Source organism: Sapajus apella, unplaced genomic scaffold (assembly GCF_009761245.1).
Source record: "Sapajus apella isolate SASKATOON/1434 unplaced genomic scaffold, GSC_monkey_1.0 scaffold82, whole genome shotgun sequence".
Taxonomy (NCBI): Eukaryota; Metazoa; Chordata; class Mammalia; order Primates; family Cebidae; genus Sapajus; species Sapajus apella.
Window position 1 is genome coordinate 8,498,171 of NW_022437022.1, and position 20,326 is coordinate 8,518,496.

At 40.3% G+C, this 20,326-nt stretch overlaps 1 protein-coding gene across 1 annotated transcript in view; it reads right to left on the bottom strand.

Moving 5' to 3' along the window:
* TULP4 (TUB like protein 4) overlaps positions 1-20,326 on the bottom strand; it is a 277,124-nt gene that overhangs the window by 192,401 nt on the left and 64,397 nt on the right. Inside the window, 1 exon segment of the mRNA XM_032253194.1 lies at positions 10,344-12,539. Within this exon segment, the coding sequence (XP_032109085.1) occupies positions 10,344-10,595 (252 nt within the window). The 5' untranslated portion in view covers positions 10,596-12,539.

Sequence of the window (20,326 nt, forward strand, 5' to 3'; positions counted from 1 at the left end):
AATTCATAAGGCATTTAAAAGAAGATAAAAGAAGAGCTGTTCCTCAAATCCCTTCAGTCTATAATAACTGGCTATAATTAAGAGTTAGCCTGATGTATACACTATCATAGTATCATGGTGACTGACATCTGCTGCTTACTTAAGACTATTATTTCCATAATTGCTTAAGTATAGCCAGTGCTGTCAACTCTCAGTTACCTGCAACAGTGAATAAATGCACTGAACTGAATGGTAATTTTAATACTCACATTTGATTTTTCAACAATTCTATTTGAATATGAGAGTCTTCTTACGGTCTTGAAATACAACCCAAACCAAAAGCATTGTCTTTCATGCTACAAACTTTTTTTATTTTTTTTTGAGATGGAATCTCACTCTGTCGCCCAGGCTGGAGTGCAGTGGTGTGATCTCAGCTCACTGCAACCTCTGCCTACTGAGTTCAAGCAATTCTCTTGCCTCAGCCTCCTGTAGCTGGGACTACAGGCACATGCCACCACACCCGGCTAATTTTTTGTATTTTTAGTAGAGATGAGGTTTCCCAGTGTTAGCCAGGATAATCTCGATCTAGGCCTCCCAAAATGCTGGGATTACAGGCATGAGCCACCATGCCCGGCCCTTCATGCCACAAACATTTATTACTATCATTTATTACCATGACTGTGTATGTCTGGTTCCCCCTGCCCATCCAGATTTGCTTTCCACTACTCTCCAACACCTCGCCAAACTCTTCCATGTCCAAAATACACACCACAGTCACATGCATAACTCTGTTTAAGGGTGCTTCTTCCCTTCACCTTCTGAAGCAGTGTCTTATAGATTTAAAAACACAGAGACATAAATTCAAATCTCAGGTCAGCCATCATGTAGCTCTGCAATCTCAAACAATTTCCTTAACATCTCAGAACCTGAGCTTCCTCAACTATATAGCAGGGATATTAATACAAAGCTGTAAAGAGTTGTTATGAGGGCTAAATAGTGAACACAACACACACACACACACACACACACACACACACACACAAATTATGGGCATATATATGCAGCAACTGTCATCAGCAGTAACAACATTATATCCATGCATATGATATCCACCCTCTGACGCACATGATATGCTATCCATCTGGGCAGGAACAGTGCCTTTTTCATCACTGTAGAGCCAAAGCCCAACATCGTCCAGCTTAGAGCAGGCTGTCAAATGTTTATGGAACCAAAATGAATGTTAAGGCCCAGCTCATTCCCTGCCTCCCGCAAGAAGCCTCCCTGACCACACTGGCCCGCAGTGCTTCATCCTCTGAGCTACTATAGCACTCTGCAGTACTTCAGAACAGTACAACAGCTGCCGCCCATTTCTTCAGGCTTGCTCTAAAAAAAGAAGACAGACTCACCAGGACAATGAAGTTAACTATGGCTATATTCAGGGAATGTAAGAATATTTTTTAAATACCTACTTGACTTCATACATACACTGCTCTACCCTTGCAGTCCCCTATACAGATCCTTTCTTTCAGTGTTCCCACTCAGGAAATCCTTAGTAATAAAGTTGGCAGATGAAAATGGATCATCCTCCAAATTCTAATAAGTGCATTTTATCGGTTTAAATTCCTTTCCAGCGTAAAAAACTACGTAAGTTTCCGTTATTCGTTTTGCTCAATGCAGTTAATTTATCTGAAAAAAACACAGTAAGTCCCAACTTCATGGATAGGTTCTTATAAGCTGAACTTTAAGAACGACCTGCATAATGAAAATAATTTTACCTTAAGCTAATTGACAGAAACAAGAGTAAAGATCCTACGTATACACTACATACTGTGTGTCATTTTGCTTAAAGTTGCAGTTTCCAAGAACCTATCAACAATACTGAGGACTTACTGTGTAGAAAAGTCTGAGGGGTTGTGGTTTTGCAATTCGTATCTAAAACATTATATGGTCTTGAAATCTGCCATGCACATCACTGAAGCCACAAACATTCAACAATAATGTAGCCTTGAGCTTCTCAGCCCCTATTACCACCTACAGATGATCCCAACAAAGACTTTTCTCCAACTACACCCTCTCCGGATTCAATGCACCTCCAGGAGTGGGGCAGACCTCCTGTAATGGAATACCTAAATGCACTACCTAGGAAGGAAACAAAGCAGATGTGGTCACCTAGCATGCTAAAATATGCTCACATAAACAGAAACATTGCTTTACCAGAAGAATCATATAAAGTGAGTCATTAATGCTGAGTCACTAATAAATTATCTCTAACTCAGGTCACGAACACATGATTATGTAACTTTTCAAACTTGACTACAACCACATGCAGAATAAAGCACAGAAACAATCATATCTGAGCACTTGCATAAGTCAAAGTATCAAGGCAGCACCCTGCTATAACCATCTGCCATGGAAATTAATAAAAGGTGTAGCATGCTCAGATGGATAAAACCCCCATTACAAACCATAAACATTTCACAGTATAGTCAAAAGGCGCAAGGAACATCACTGCCTGTCCAACAAGGGCAATTTTGTTCCAGGGCAGGAAAAAATGCATAGGTCCTTGTCCTTGTCAGCCAGGTTCCAACAGCATCTGATGAGGTGAGTACAGTCACATGCTTAGGTTGGGGCTGGAGAACAAAGTGTCCTTCATATCTCTCAAAAATGTGGCTTCATCTTGCATCACTGAGAAAAGTACTATCTAAATCATAAGTATTTCTCAGGGCCCTGCTCAAAGGTCATCTTTACCACACAATCTCTAGGAAGCCTCATTCTTCATTCTTCGAACAATTCAAAGTTTGCATTTCTCTTCCTAACGGAAATGCAAATAGAGGAAGGAGAATTACACACTTCGCCTTCATGCTAGACTGTAGATTCCATGAGGTGTAAGCTGGGATTTCTCTTGCCCCCCTAGAGCACACGGCACACAACAGAGATGCAGTAAATGCCTGTTAATGCATGTGTTTTCAAATCTAAACTGAGAAACAAAACTCAACAAACACTGTTTCTGGCCTCATGAGTCAGAACAGTAATTGAATTTTCAGGTACTAAGTGGTATTGTGAGGACTGGAAAGGAAGAATGAATATACCTAAGTACAAAGGGTATAAAGTACTTTAATATTTCATCACTTACATACATGGCACTTCTACCATTTTCACAGTCCGTCCAAAAACATAATATCTCAGATTCTACAACTCGCATAGAACAGAATTATTATTTTCAATTTACTACTGACTTGAGTAAACTAATGACTTGGACAGGTAAAGCTAGAACTTCTTGGAATTAAGATATGGAAAAACAGAAACAGAAAGGAGAAAACAGGCCATCACTAAAGGAAAGAAAACAGCCCTCCATTATATTCACCATTATAATACCCTAGCTGGTCATCACAAATCCATCACAAGTCACTTTCTGTGTAAAATTTATAAGAGATAAAAGAGCTGCAGTGAGTTTTTGCTGGCTTTAATCCAAAATGAGTCAACTTTTCTAACTAGAACTGTTGTACAGACTGTTAAGTAAGTGAAATACTGTATAAATGTTTTAAAATCAGATGGTTTTCTAATCTCTCCGAATGTTAAGAAAGCTGGTCATCACAACGCACAGTAAGGTGGACATAAAACCTGGCTTGCCAGTCCCCAGTGGCTCTGGGCCTTCTTCAAAAGAGGGTGGTGAATCAGACAAAGGAGAGTCTTTTCAACTGTAAGGGAGACCATCCTTACAGTCTAGAAATTCCCATTCTTTCTGGAATTAAGAGGTGTCATACAGCGTTTTTAAGGAAAAAAAAAAAAAGTACCTTAGCAATAAATTGTTTACAGTATTTTAAAAACACTTAAAAAACTCAATATACATTGTTAAGCAGAGTCCTCCACAATGGGAAAATGGTAGAGTTTAAGTCAAGAGATTCATGAGGAGGTTTGTGCTAGGCATGGCGGTAAAGGAAGACAAAAGAGAGCACATTTCAGATATTATCTGGAAGTCAGATACAGCGGGAGGTCTTGCTAATAACAAGATTTGGGGACAGGGAAAGCGCAGGGAGATTCCTGAGTTGTGAGCTTGACTAACTGCCTCGACTTCGGCCATCTACTATAATGGGGAAACAGTGCATGGAACTAATCTGGAGGTTCAAGGGGCAGGGGGTAACTGAGTTCTGTCTGGGTGACCTATAGTCTGCAAGCCCTGATTGGTGTCCACTTTTGTATCTCATGTATCAAGTTGGAGAATGAAGTCTGGAACTAGAAGGAGATGGCAGATAGACATAGATATTTGGAGTCATCAGCATGTAGGTAGATTTAAAGCCAACAAAGAGAGGAAATATGGAAAAATATACATGCCTGGTGCCTTCTAACATTTAAAGATGAGGCACAAAAAAGAAAAGAAAAAGAAAAAGGAAAAAGGCAGAGCCAGCAAAGAAGAATGGAAAGCAGGGGGCAGAACAGTAACAGGAAAACCAGGAGAGCCTGGTATCCTGGAAAGTGAGAGAAGGCAACATCTCAATTCTACTGATGCTACTAAGACATCAAGCGCAGTTTAAAAACAAAAACGAAATGCCAAAACCTATGAGTTTAGCAACATGTCATTGAGAAGATCATTTCAGCAGAACAAGGAAAGAAAGCACACTGAAGTGGCCTAAAGAGTTAAAGGAATTTTTTTTAAATAAATAATTGATATTCTAAACAATAGGAGGTAAGAAAGTTAAGGCTGACAGGGTACACTGATCTTCCAGGAAGTCTTACCAAACAAGGCAAGCAGATAACTACAATAAAGCATTATCAGTGCAACCACAGAAGTCTGTTCAGTGTACAGAAGGGACAAGGGGCAGGGTCACATAAAGCATCTCAGAGAAGGTGTAACTAATCCAAGAATTCAGGTGAGACCATTGCTATCGTGGATATGTCCTTATAATGAAACGAAGTCCTGCAAATACACATGACTGCCTGCTTATTAAGTCAAAAAAAATCCTGTTGGCCGGGCACGGTGGCTCAGGTCTGTAATCCCAGCACTCTGGTAGACTGAGGTGGGCGGACTACCTGAGATCAGGAGTTCGAGACCAGTCTGGCCAACGGGGCAAAACCCCATCTCTACTAAAAATACAAAAATTAGCTGGGTGTGGTGGTGGGCACCTGTAGTCACAGCTACTCTGGAGGGCTGAGGCAGGAGAAAGGGTTGATCCCGGGAGGCAGAGGCTGCAATGAGCCGAACTTGCACCACTGCACTCCAGACCGGGTGACAGAGTGAGACCCCACCGCAAAAAAAAAAAAAAAAAAAAATCCTGTTAAATGACAATCAGTACTAACCCTGACTAATTTGCATGACATCTACAATATCTACAAGAAATTGTTTTATAGAATAAAAACATTCTCAAGTAATTACTTTCTGAAATAATCATTATAGAACATAGTCATTTGGCCTGACATACCTGCCTACCTGTTGGGGACTCTTTTAAAAGAAAAAACTCATCTTTCTTGAATTACCTTCACCGTAAAAGGACAAATAATTCTAAGAAAGCATCACTTCTCAGCCAACCATGAAGATACCCCCTTGGAGTTTCAGTAGGTAAGCACACATCTATCCCTCTTCTATAACACTGCTATCAAAGGTTTCAAAAGAGATAATGGCAAAAGGATTATTCTGTTCTGTCCCCAAATGCCATAGAAAGTTGCTTTGGGAAAAGCTGGTTTGGTTGATCACCTTTTGTGATAGTGGTTCTTTATGAAAGGTGCTTTCAGGATTGAGGCGGGGAACATATTTTGACCATCTGATTAGAACCATTAACATATTTACCAAATATGAAACTATTCATTACAGGTTAAGAATTCCACTACTATATGTTTCACTCCAGCAACAGAATATATGATGTGAGAAAGGCAAACTGGTCTTGAAGACCAGACACAAACACTTATCACAGTATTTAATTTCAGATTCAATTTATCTAACTGAATAAATTTATAATTCCAAAACTGTTAGGAAGATTTGTTAAATACATAATATAAAACAGATTTTATATACTAGCTGAGGGTGAAATAAATTATCTTTCATTCAGATTTTTTTCCTTTTTAACTCAGTTGTGAAATTAGCAGACCACTACTACATCTGACACCTTCAGTTTAGTTATGTTCCATGGACAGAAATAAAATATTGCAACAGTTCTTCCAGTAGTGGGGATGCAAGGTTTTTTTTTGCTTCTTGTGGTAGAAGGGGGTGAAGATAAGGTAATTAAGTAATGGACAGATATGAATTAAATGTCAGCCTTCCTGGAAATGAAAAACAAATTAATAAAACCCAAGTTTTATTTTGATGATTCCCTTAAATGAAGACACGAGTTCACAATCTCTGATTCAAAATCCTCACAGACAAGTATTTTGAATTCAAAATTTTTTAAACCTTAGAAAAGTCCTACAAGGGGAGTTCCCAACAATCTAATGCCACCCACAGGTCTGGGCAGCCCCCATAATAAAACAGTATTTCTGCAGCTGAAGTGATGGGATAATAACAATCAGCAGCTTCACACCAGTCCAGGTCAGTTTTTGCCAAAAAATCAATTATACAAAAAACTTGCTATTTTCAGAGCCCTTAGATTTAACAATTGTGAGCTGGGCAGATCACTTAAACCCAAGAGTTTGAGACCAGCCTTGGCAACATGGCAAAACTCTGTCTCTACAAAAAAAAAAAAAAAAAAAATCTTTTTTGATTAGCTCAACATTGTGGCATGTGCCTATAGTCCCACCTACTTGGGAGGCTGAGGTGGGGGGCTCACTCAAACCCAGGAAGCAAAGGCTTCAGTGAGCAGGGATCGTGCCACTGCACTCCAGTCTGGGGAAAAGAGTGAAGCTCTGTCTCAAAAATTAAAAAAAAAAAAAAAGATTTAACAATTGAGGATAAGGGATTGAGGACTTGTATTTAACACAAGTTTTAAGAAAATAAGTTTTAACAAAATGTTAAACCCCTAAATTCCAGTTCTCCTCCATACAAGCTATAGGAATTTAGGCACTGTTATTTAACATCTTTAAAGCCTGAGTATTCTTCCCTATAAAACGGAAATAATGATATCTTCCCATGAGTCTGCTGTGAACCACATGAGGTAATTAAGTTGGAAGATGCCTGAAACCACGTTGGGCACTGGGCAGTAGGATGACCATCTCAGTTTGCCTGAGATTTTCTAAGTATCAACACGAATGGTCCCACATCCTGGAAAACCAGCAGAGTTGGTCACTCTTCTTGGCAGGCATTCAGTAAACAGCACATATTCTTTTTTTGCGGGGTTGGTGGGGACGCGAGGGAGAGTAGAGACAGGGTCTTACTATGTTAACAGGCTAGTCTTGTACTCCTAACCTCAAGCAATCTTCCCACCCCGGCTTCCCAAAGTGCTGGGATTACAAGCATGAGCTACCACCCCCAGCTAAATGGAACAGATTCTAATATGAAGAACAGAAATTTACTAAAAGTAAAAATGCAACATGAAAAAAAATCACACAAAATAGTTTCAACAGTGAGATAGTCAGACCACTGTCTGTGAATTATAATCCTCTCTTGTGTGGTAGGCAGAATTCTAAAACCACACCCTGGTGTGCATGCCCAGTGTAATCTCCCCAGGAGTGGAAGTGAGCACGGCCTGCTCAGGGGAGCCACTTTTTAGACATGGAAAGTCAGAAAGATTTGAAGCTACAGCAGATACTCTCCTTCTGGCCTTGAAAAAGCAAACTGCATGCTGTGGAGAGGGCTACATGGCTGGGACTAGTGAGGGCCTCTAAGACCTGAGGGCCTCAGTCCTACAACCACAAGGACCTGATTTCTGCCAACAGCCTGAATGAGCTTCGAAGAAGGCCCGGAGCCTCAGAGGATCTAGTAGTTCTGGCTGGCACCACGTTTCCCAGCCTGGGAAACCTAAGCAGACGCCCCAGACAGACCATATCAGGGCTTCAGAACTACAGAAGTATGAAAATAGAAATGAGTAATGTTTTAAGCCACCAAGTCTGGGGTAATTTATTACATATGAATAAAAAAAAATTTTTAAGAGTATCCACTTCAAAGGTGCAGATATGTGTATGGGGGGGGGCGGGTAATGTGTACATGCCTGTATGTATATGCCCAATATGTTAAGTATTTGTAAAATATAATTTCTTGCATAAAATCACTGTTTTTTAATACAAAAAAGTTCAAATTCAAAAGAAGCTTCTTAATAAATTAAACTCGGTGGAAAAATGAATCTCAAAATACTCTTGGACTTATAACTAAAACTTTCATACATTGATGATGAGGTGTGAACAGTACAATCACTTTGGAAAACTGGCAATTTCTACTAAACCTAAACATATGCAACACTATGATTTAGAAATTCCACCTTCTGAATGCACAGGTCCATACAAAGACATGCACACAAATGTTCATAGCAGCATTAGTCATAACAGCCAAAAACTGGAAGCAATCCAAATACCCAGGAACAGGAGAACAAAAAAATCAGGTATCTTCCTTCAGTGGAAAATTAACATCAATTAAAAGGAACAAACTAATAATATATGTTAATAGGGATGAATCTCACAGATACCATGTTGAGTGAAAGAAGCCAGACACAGAGAGTATGTAATGAAGGATTCCATTTCCATGAAGCAGTGACAGAAGTCAGAGTATGAGTTACTTCTCAGTAGGGGTAACCTAGGATCCAAATGTTTGCATCCCCACAAAATTAAATGTTGAAACCTAATCCCCATTGTGGTGGTATCAAGAGATGAGGCCTTTGGGAGGTGATCAGGTCATAAGGGCTCTGCCCTCATAAACGGAATTCCTACCCTTATAAAATAGGCCCAGGAAAGCTCCCTTGCCCCTTCCACCATGTGAAGACACAGGAACAAGGTGCCATTTATGGAACAGAGAGCCCTCACCAGACAATGAACCTGCTGACGTTTTGATCTTGGACTTCTCAGTCTTCAGAACTGTGAGATAAAATTTCTGTTGTTTATAGATCACCCAATCTAAGGTATTTTGTTTTAGCAGCAGGAATGGACTAAGACAGGATGTAAATCTGGGAAGGAGCACCAAGTACCTGTAACTGGTGGTGGAAATGCTCTGTATTTTGATCTTGTCAGAGTTTACATGGATGACTGCATATAAAAATAATCATTGAGAGTTAAACTTAGCACACTTTACTGAAGGTTTATATTGCTATAATCTGAATGTTTGTGTGTCCCCAAAATTTGTATGGTGAATCTCCCTAGGCGATGGTAATAAAAGGTAGGGTCTTTATAGGAGGTGATTCAGTCATGAGAATGGAGCCCTCATGAATGGGATTAGTGGCCTCATAAAAGAGGCCTCAGTGAGATGCTCATCCTCTTTCCATCAAGAAGAAATCAAAAACCCTACCATACTGGTTCCCTGATCTTGGAACTTTCAGCCTCCCAAACTGAGAGAAATAAATTTCTACTGTTTATATGCCACCCTGTCTATATTTTGTTATAGTAGCACAAATGGACTAAGACCTATACTTCAGAAATATTCCTGCTCCTTTACAATAGCTATTCAATAACCATTTACTGACATTTAAGATGCCTGAAATAATCATGGATTCCTCATTTTAAAAATATCCAAATAAGTAATGAAGAGCAAAACATGAATATTGTGAAGGTGCTATACAAGCGTAACTTTGCAAGAAATTATCAATCACGCTCTTTTTAAAACACAATGCCTAACACTTAAGTATTGCTCAATAAATGCTGGTTGCATGAATTTCATAAATAATCTCACTGCTTATAATTTAGAAGCCCAGGAGGAATCTATATGTACACATACACAGCATAATAAACTCAATATTACATAGCCTATACATGTGAAAAACTACAGTTTTTGTCCATTAACTACTTCTTTCACCTCCAAGTACAAAAAATACAAGCCAAGTGTTAAGCCATCACCAAAGAAACATAAATGTTAAATTGTGCAAGGTTTTCATTCTTCACACTGTCAGTCTTACATCAGGGGTGGGGTAACTCTTTGCCATGCAGACTTGGAACATGAGAAGTTGGTTAGGATCATCTCATTTAAGCCCCCACCCTGGTGAGGAAGCGCTCTAGCATCCCTACTGCTGGGCGTCTGCCCACTGCCTGGACCATTTGAGAGAGGCAGTGGCAACTCTCATGCAGGGAGAGGAGAGCAGGTGTGCCAGGGACAACTGGCCCACTTGAGGTGGAGAGGGCTACTGTGAACTGTGTCCATCTCAGCATCTTTTCTGCCAGAGCATAAGAGACAGAACTCACAGCATGGGAAGTCTCACTTAGCAGCAAGTCTATGAAGCTGAAATGAAGGAAGTTTTAAGTCCACAAGGGGCTCAAAAACACCACTGCAAGTGACCAAAACATGAAACAAAACCACGGCTCACCTCGCTATTGTGGCCCCGGAGGTTAAAATTTATCCTCTGTGGAGTACTCCTGTCCCTGCGACAGTGGCTAGAGGTAAAAGTCACCCCAACCACTCCTCGTCCGTTGCCTGTAGCCAGCCAGCCCTCCTCGTAGTAGCGCCTCCTGCACACAGGCTTCTCCTTCTCACTCTTGGGGACACGCCCCTTCCAGGACAAACACAGGATGTTGGAGTCGCTGCAAAGCACAGGCCCATGTTCCACCGCTGCATACATACTTTCTTCAATGAACTGTTTTACTTAAAAAGTAATGCTAATGCTGTGAAATTTAAACCAATTTCTTTCATTGGTATAAATATTTCATTTTTGTGGTTGGCTTGCGTTGCTTTTTTTCCCCCTTTAATTAAGACTGACCTGAATCTAATTAGAAGGTCAGTATTTATAAAGATCCACCAAATGCATAGTGAAAAAATTCCTCTATAAAAGATGATGGCAGTCTTCTAAGAAAAGGTAATGCTTAAAAAAACATGGGGTCCATTTTTATTTTCAAGTTCTCAGAGGAAGAACATGCTGATCCTTTGGAGAAAGAGCATCATTATTTAAGTGGTGATCAAGAAACTGTCTCCTCCTTTTTACTCCACTTGGTTATTCTCATTCAGCCTGAGATTCCAGTTTAGTGTAATATGATTCCAGAGACAAAGAGTTGCAAATACATAGATTTCAAGTAACTTAAGGCTTTAAGAATCCCTCTAGCTCAAATTTTTCTCTTCAAAGTTCGGATGCAGGGACAGAATACACAGGATCATCTTCCTTCTGAAGCCACCCTCTAGCATGTTTTCTGAACTAGACAAATTTCTGCTGCTAAAGCTGAAAAAGATTGCATAAAGGGAAAAAAAGGCACACAAACCGTGCAAAACAGACCAGAGTTTGTGCAGACAACAGTCCAAATTTTAGGAAGAAAAACAGATTCCCTCCCCGTTGTTTCAGAACCAGAAACTTTCTACCTCAAAGCTTGGCCCTGTGTCCCCAGGGAACGCAGGGTTCCATCGGACTGCTCCTCCACTAGCCAGCGCACCCCTCAGTGCCATAGAGGCTGCAAGAAGGCCCCTTCACTCAAGAAGCAGAATGTTCCAGCACTCTTACAGTGGTACCAGTGTTTGCCTTGGATAAGTCTTAGATTCTCTTGCTGACAAAACAGAGCCACACTGAAAGATCTTTTTTGCTAGTCTCCCTTCTTGCTCCCCTAGTTAGCACCCCACTTTTCTGTTCCTAAAGGTCTTTTTCCATTTTGATGAAAAAAGCTAATCTTAGAATTAAGTCCATCAGGTCATCTTCTCATATGCAAGTCTTCTTGGACTTGACAGGGAAGATAATCCCTTAAAACAAAAGCAGAAGCCAGAGTCAGATTCCCCCAACTGTTTCCCTAAAGAGTGATGGTGTTTTGCTGATGGGTGCTTTCCTGTTCACATTCAGAGACTGTCTCCAAATACCACACCACTAGTCCAAGGAAAATAAAGCTTTGCTTGGATTTTCCTTGGTATTTATTTCATAATTATTGGTTTCAATTGCTATTTTACAATATTATCCTATAGATGCAGGAAAAAAGGGAAAAATAATAAATTAAAATTTCTCAAATGCAGTTAATCAGTTCATTATTCAAACTTGTCCCATCATACTCAAACTTGCTTTCCTCTAGCCATAACCACAGAAGGAGTTACTTTTCAGTCCAGAATTTTAATCCATCCAAATCACTAAACCCACTGAAAAATAAAGTGCAATAAGCACTGTGTGAGCCACTGCAGTGTTTGAAATCACGCTTCTTTCTTGGTCATCTCCTCACTTAGTTCCTTCTTTAAGCTGGAGAGGTATTTTTGTGGCTTAATCTGTGCAATTTTTTTTTCTTCTTTTTGCAGACTTTCTTACCCGTGCAGACCATATGGAAAATTGGCCATTAGTGATGTATTTTCCTCCCCAGGCTCCTGAGCCCAGTGGTGTCAAGTTGCTCCATCTGATTCTTAAATTAATTTTAATCGGTTGTAAAACTCTCAAGTGTGCACAAGAATGAGCCTGTCTTCCTGTGTGAATGTGTAAGTACAGAAAGAAGGTTTTAAATGCACATAGACACACACTCTTCAACTGGCATACGAAGCGTCTGTTCTCCCAGTCATTTCAGGAACCATCAGATTATTCATGGCTGGAAGGCCCTGGAGTCTTACAAATCTGTTAAAAAAAAAAAAAAAAGATATAAAAAAAACTTTAAAACACTGAAAAATAAAATTTTAAGAATAACTGCTGAAACTGAAATGAGAGACCCATCTTTACACTTACATCAAATGGAGCTACTGACTGCACTGAACGGTAAAATCCAATAGTCAAAGGATACACCTCACCTACTTCAAGACAACACATAACATATGAGAGTTCTGACTGCCATGAATTGTTGTATTAAATGTGTCATTAGCTGGGCATATCTGAATGAAATCATTACTGCCATTCTTCCACACTGAACTGTCCTTTCTAAAACTCTGAACCCTGAATATGAGACCTCCAGAGACCATGGTCAGTGTTTAAGCAGGCATCCTCAAAAAGGAGACTGAAATGACTCAGGCAAGTTAGCTGGATTGATTTTTTCACTATTAATAAAAGATATTCGCTCAAGACACAAAGCAAAGTAAGAGCCTTTAAGATTCATCCATCCCTGATGGCTGGCAGGTCTCAGAGCAAAGCACAGCTGTTTTCTAAGCTTTTAAGTAGTCTATCAGCAATGAAGTTCTAGACATTCTATCTCTAGCAAATCCATTCCATCTTCGTCCTACTGCCTAAAGCCCAGGCTGCATCACATCCTCTACAAACACTAGAACACTCTGTCCCTAACTTCCTTATCCTGCCCTCCTTCTATAACGCAGAGCGACCTTTCTGAAATTTAGCAGTGACCCTCTCAGTCCCCTGGAGCTAGCTAATGCAGCCCAGCCCCACCCACAAAGGACCTGGACACTGCAGGGATAGGGAGGTCCCAGGTGTCTGCATTTCTAACAAGGTCCCAAGAGATGCTAACACTGCTGATCAGGGAACCAGGCTTTGAGAACTACTGGCCTATAGCATCAAGTCCCAGCAAAAGAACCTATTTTCATCATAATACTAAGACACAATTTGCATTCTTCTCTGTGTTCACATTTACATCCATGGTGCAAAGACAAGAGTGGGTCAAACTGCAAGCTCTTTAACACTAATCAAGATAGAGGTACCAAGTGTACCAGTAGTCACAGACTTGAAAAAAAAAAAAAAAAAAAAAAAGCCCACTTCACTTAAGAAGTTCCTTGATACAGCAGTTAAAATTATTAATTTTATTAAATATCAGCCCTCAAGTACATGGCTTTTAACACCCTTGTGCCCCAAAATAGTAAGTACACAAAGTACTTCTGTGAACTACTGAAGCACCATGGTAATCCCAGGAAAAAGCATGTGTTACACAATTTAAGATGAAAAATGAACTGCTTGCTCTTTTCATGGAATACCGTGTGACAGAGTTTAAATGTTTGGCCCCTCTGAATCTCATGTTGAAATGTAACCCCTAATGTTAGAGGTGGGGCCTGGTGGGAGGTGTTTGAATCACAGGGGCAGCCCCTCACGAATGTCTTGCTGTCTTCTGATAGTGAATGAACTCTCACAATTTCTGGTTGTTTAAAAGAGTGTAGCACCAGATGTTTGAGACCAGCCTGACCAACATGGTTAAACCCCATCTCTACTAAAAACAAAAATTAGCCAGGCGTGATGGCAGGCACCTGTAATCCCAGCTACTCAGGAGGCTGAAGCAGGAGAATCACTTGAAACTGGAAGGCGGAGCTTGCTGTGAGCTGAGATCGCACCACTGCACTCCCGCCTAGGTGAAAGAGCGAAATTCCGTCTCAAAAAAAAAAAAAAAAAAGAGGGTAGCACCTCCCGCCTCTCTTGCTGCTCCTCCTCTAGCCATGTGACACGCTAGTTCATCACCTTCTGTCACGTTTGTAAGCTTCCTGAGGCCTCACCAGAATCTGCTTCTGGTGAGGCCTCAGGAAGCTTACAAACGTGGCAGAAGGTGATGGATAATTTATAAAGAAATAAATTATAAATATCCTTTTATTTATAAAGAAACAAATTATCTGTGGCAGACTGGATAACTTATGAAGAAAATAGTTTTAATTGACTCGTGGCTCTGCAGGCTTTACAGAGCCATGAGTCAATTAAAACTATTTTCTTTATAAATTATCCAGTCTCAGGTATTCTTTTAGTAATGCAAATGGGCTAAGACACCAAGTTTACTAAAAAGAATGAATGACAAATTATGGTTGTTCCAGCTTGGATATTGGCAGACATTTTCTTGACCATGAATAAAGTAAGGCTCCCAGTTTAAGGAAAACAACTGACAGAATTTGTTGTTGAAAATAAAAACTGAGCTTTCAAGTTAAATGTAGATAAACCAGCACCTGTCAATATGAGCTTGCTACCTCCCTATGTAAATTGGGGTAATGGTAATCAATGTGAATTTTTTATCTTTTATCTCATATTTCATTGTCTATCAATATTTGGAAGACTCACATACTTGGTAAACAAGTATTTTCCAAATGACCAATGAAGATGATAGAAATTATACTTGAGCAAAAGATCCATTCAAGGTGCATGACTTTGGGAGGCCAAGACGGGTGGGGATCACTTGAGGTCAGGAGCTCGAGACCAGCCTGGCCAACATGGTGAAACCCCATTTGTACTAAAAACACAAAAATTAGCTGGGCTTGGTGGCGGATGCCTGCAGTCCCAGCTACTTGGGAGGCTGAGGCAGAAAAATCAACTGAACCCCGGAGGCAGAGGTTGCAGTAAGCCAAGATCGCACCACTGCACTCCAGATGGGTGACAGTGAGACTCCATCTCAAAAAAAAAAAGGTGCAAGGAAAACAAATGAATTTTAACGTAACCAAGGAGAAAACATTCACTATTTCATTCAAATTCTTATTGCAACTAACCTTACAGAAACTACTACTTGTTGAATTTTGGTGTGGTTATCAAAGAAAAATATCCATGGTTATCTGAAGACTATTAAAATACTCCTTTCTTTTCCAATTATATATGTGTGTGAGTCTGAATTTTCTTCATATACTTTAACAAAACAACATATTGCAACAGATTAAATGTAGAAGCAAATATGAGAACCCAGTCATCTTAAAGTAAGCCAGACATTAGATACTGCTGCCAAAATATAAAACAATACACTATTATTAAATGTTTTAGTTTTAGAAAAAGCAGGTGTTTTCATAAAAATATATAACTTCTAACATTTAATGGGTTTATATTTTTTAATAAATTAGGGATTATTTTTTAATTTATCAATTTTATTTTTTTGAGACACAGTAGTGCAATCATAGCTCACTGCAGCCTCAACTTCGCAGGCTCAAAAAAATCCTCCCACCTCGGCCTCCTGCTTAGCTGGGACAACAGGCGCACACCACCACAGCTAGTTAACTTTTGTATTGTGTGTAGAGGGGGTTTCTCTATGTTCGCCAGGGTGGTCTCGAACTCCGAGGCTCAAGTGACTCACCCCTGCTTGGCCTCCTGAAGTGCTGGGATTACAGGTGTCAGCCACTGCAGCGGGCCAATTTTAATTCCCAATATGGTAAACAGCAATAGATAACCACAAAAACAAAAGTTCCTTTGGAACTTCAATAACTTTTATGAATATAAAGGAGCCCTGAAACCAAAAAGTTCAAAAATCACAGACATATACTAACTCCCTAAAATGTAAATCTATCTATCTTTCCTTCTTTGTTTGATAAGGGCTCTTACTCTCACACAGGTTGGAGTGCAGTGGTGCAATCTCGGCTGACTGAAACCTCCACTGAACTAGGCTCCAGCAGTCCTTCCACCTCAGCCTCTTGAGTAGCTGGGGCTACAGGCGCACACCACCATGCCTGGCTAATTTTTGTATTTTTTGTAGAGACAAGGTTTCCCAGTGTTGCCCAGGTTAGCCTCGAAAACTCTCGGGCTCAAGTGATCTGCCCACCTCAGCCTCCCGAAGTACTGGGATTAAAGGCATGAGCTACTGTGCCCAGCCAAATGTAAATCTTAAAGGTACATAGGATAAATTTCCACAGTAAAACCACGGTGTTTCATTTTATATATACTGTTAAGGTTTTTAACCAAACTTAAACAATATCTTTAGAATCATAAAACGCCATATATGTTAGACAAATATGGCAGTTTTTTTAATGCCACTTTATTATAACTCAAAATGCATAATGGATATAAAAACCTAACAACAAAAAAAGAACAATCATAGCATCCGAACTACTAGCCAATTTGATCAATACCATTAACAAAAATGAGTTAGTGTCAGGCATCTCACTTTCCTTCTTTCTGCCTTATTTTCTCTAAAGATGAGAAAATGGGAATGGTAACTAAATTGATTTAAGTCTCCAAGGAATGGTAAGAATATTATCAAATCAACACCAGTAAAGGGGGGTTGGTAAAAGATTAAAAAGCAACTATCAAATTGAAGGCAGAAACTTGAACAGATATTTGTATGCCAGTGTTCATAACAGCATGATTCACAGTAGCCAAAAGGTAAAACCAACATAAATGAGTTTTTTTGTTTTTTAAGACAGGGTTTCATCTGTCACTCAGGCTGGTGTGCAGTAACATGATCACAACTCACTGCAGCCTTGAACTCCTGGGCTCAAGGTATACTCCCAAGTTGCTGGAACTACAGGTACATGCCACCAGGCTCAGCTAATTTTTGGCACAGACAGGGTCTTACTATATTACTCAGGTTGGTCTTGAACTCCTGAGCTCAAGCAATCCTCCCAGCTCAGCCTCCCAAAGGACTGGAATAGCAGGTATAAGCCACCACACCTGGCAACAACCCAGATGTCCACCAATGAACATGTAAACAAAATGTGGTATGTGTATGTGTATACACACACACACACACACACACACACACACACACACACACAAATGAAATATTATTCAGCCTTAAAAAGGAGAGTAATTCTGATACATGCTACCAAATGGATGAACTCTGAGAACATCATGCTACATGAAACAAGCCAGCTATAAAAAGACAAATACTATATGACTCCAGTGATATGAAGGACCAAGAGTAGATAGATCGTAGTAGGATTCCTAGAAACAGTAAGTAAAAGGGTGGGTACCAGGGGCTGAGGGGAGGGGAAATAAAGCGTTAGTGTTTAATGGGCATAGAGTTTCAGTTTTGTAGGATGAAAAGAGTTCTGGAGGCAAATGATAGTAGAAAAAAAAAAAAAAAAAAAAAAAGTGAATGTACTTTAATGCCACTGAATTGTACACTTTAAAAAAATGGTAAAAATGGGCTGGGCACAGTGGCTCCCACCCATAATCCCAACACATTGGGAGGCTGAGGTGGGAGGATGGCTTGAACCTAGGAGTTTGAGACCAGTCTGGACAATATAGCAAGACCCCATCTTTACAAAAAAATTTAAAAAATTAGCCAGACATGAAGGTGCATACCTGTAGTCCCAGCTACTTGCAAGGCCGAGGTGAGAAGACTGCTTGAGCCCAGGAACTCAAGGCTGCAGTGACCCATAATCACACCACTGTATTTCAGTCTGGGTGACAGAGTGAGACTCCATCTCCAAAAACAAGAAAAAAAAAAGGTAAAACTGGTAAATTTAATGGCATGTATATCTCCCCTCAATTTTAAAAATGAGATAAGTTGGTTAAAAAGCAACTATTCATATAAAGTCTTTCAATAACAGATTGAAAGTAAATACAACTCAGCTTGCCATTATGTTTTTCACCCTGAACACTGTAACACAGGCCCAAAGGCGATCCTGGTGTTTTCATTAAGAATAAATAATGCTGGCCGGGCGTGGTGGCTCACGCCTGTAATCTCAGCACTTTAGGAGGTGCAGATGGGCAAATCACGAGGTCAGGAGTTTGAGGCCTGCCTGGCCAGTATGGTACAACCCTGTCTCTACTAAAAATACAAAAATTAGCTAGGCGCGGTTGCACACGCCCGTAATCCCAGTTACTCAGGAGGCTGAGGCAAGAGAATTGCTTGAATGTGGTAGGCAGAGGTTGCAGTAAGCTGAGATCATGCCACTGCGCTCCAGCCTGGCAACAGAACAAGACTCCATCTCAAAAAAAAAAAAAAAAACAAGAATAAACAATGCTGACCTCCACAGACTGGCCCAAACCTGTTTCTAATAATTACAGCTTATTTGCAAAACATTCCTGTAAATCAGCATAAAACCCACTCCTACTTTTAGTATATTACAATCTTAAACCAAAGAATACAAGTGTCTAATTGAATTAATGGCCTGCTAGGGTTCTAGATGCCAGTAATGAAACACGTAAGATGCTTCCCACTCTAGGTTCCATACAATCCAGTTCTAATGCAAAGGAGGAACCCCAGAAATTGCTTGGAAGTTCAACTTAGGGACAGGATGGTGTAGCAGGTATGTTAGACCACCCATGGATTAATCAACCAATAAATCTTCATTAAACAGCTATTAATATTATTAATATTATACATAAGGCCCCTGTGCTGTGTTCTCTCCTTCTCTTGTCCCCAATTAAATATTCTACTTTCTAACTTCAGTTATTTTCACTACAGTTTATTTTGTGTTATCTGATTCCTACTTTCTACCAACACACATAAAACTTACCATCGGGACCTGGAGAGGTAAAAAAAAGCATTTTGGTTTGTTTTGTTTTTTAAATCATTTGAAATAATGTTAGAGATTGGAGATACATTAGGGAAGATATTTTCCACTTACACAATTTTCACAGGAACATAATCATTAAAAGCTGTAATGAAGCAGGAGTGGCGAGACACAAACCTCTCGAACACAGGTGTGAGCCACCACACCCAGTCGGGAGCTACGAGGAATAAAAAGCCACTTCCTTCCACAGTTCAGTGTTTGAGAGGTTTGTGTCTTGCCTTTCCTGCTTCAGTAAGAGTGCAACCACTCTCGAAAACAGTTTGGTACAGTGGGCACAGTGGCTCCTGCCTGTAATTTCAGCACTTTGGGAGGCCGAGGTGGGCGAATCACCTGAGGTCGGGAGTTCAAGACCAGCCTGACCAACATAGAGAAACCCCGTCTCTATTGAAAACACAAAATTAGCTGGGTGTCATGGTGTATACCTGTAATCCCAACTACTCGGAAGGCTGAGGCAGGAGAATCACTTGAACCCGGGAGGCAGAAGAATTGCTTGAACCCGGGAGGCAGAAGTTGCAGCGAGCCGAAATGATGCCATTGCACTCCAGCCTGGGCAACAAGAGCGAAACTCCATCTCAAAAATAAATAAATAAATAAAATAGTCTGGTATTTCTAGTATTACTGAAGATGTGAATACCCTGCAAACAGCATTCCCACTCCTGAGTGTGTGCACCAGACACACTCCCTGTAAGTGCTCAAGGAGAAATAGATACAAGGTATTCACACACAACGTATTCACAGCAGTGGGTTTATGCCAGCTCCGAACTGAAAACAACACAATGGATCAAACATGCTGCATTTAAAGAACAGAATTCTATATAACAACATAAATGAACACTACACAGAACAAAATGGGTGAATTTCATAAACACAATATTGAGCAAAACAATCTTATGGACCAGATGTGGTGGCTTACACCTGTAAAATCCCACCAGGTGTGGTGGCTCACACCTGTAATCCCCGCACTTTGGGAGGCTGAGGCAGGAGGGATCACTTGAGCCCAGGAGTTTGAAACTAGCTTGGGCAACACAGAGATCCCGTATCTCCAAAATGAAAAGTAAAAATATTAGCTGAGCATGGTGACATGCAGCTGTAGTCCCAGCTACTAGGAGGCTGAGGTGGGAGGATCACTGGAGCCTAGTAGATTGAGGCTTGTCACTGCAAGCCATCCTGGGTAGCAGAGTGAGATCCTGAAGAAGAAAAGAAAGGGAAAGGGAAGGGGAAGGGGAAGGAAAATTGGGAAGGGGAAGGGAAAAGAGGAAAGAGAAAGGGGAAGAG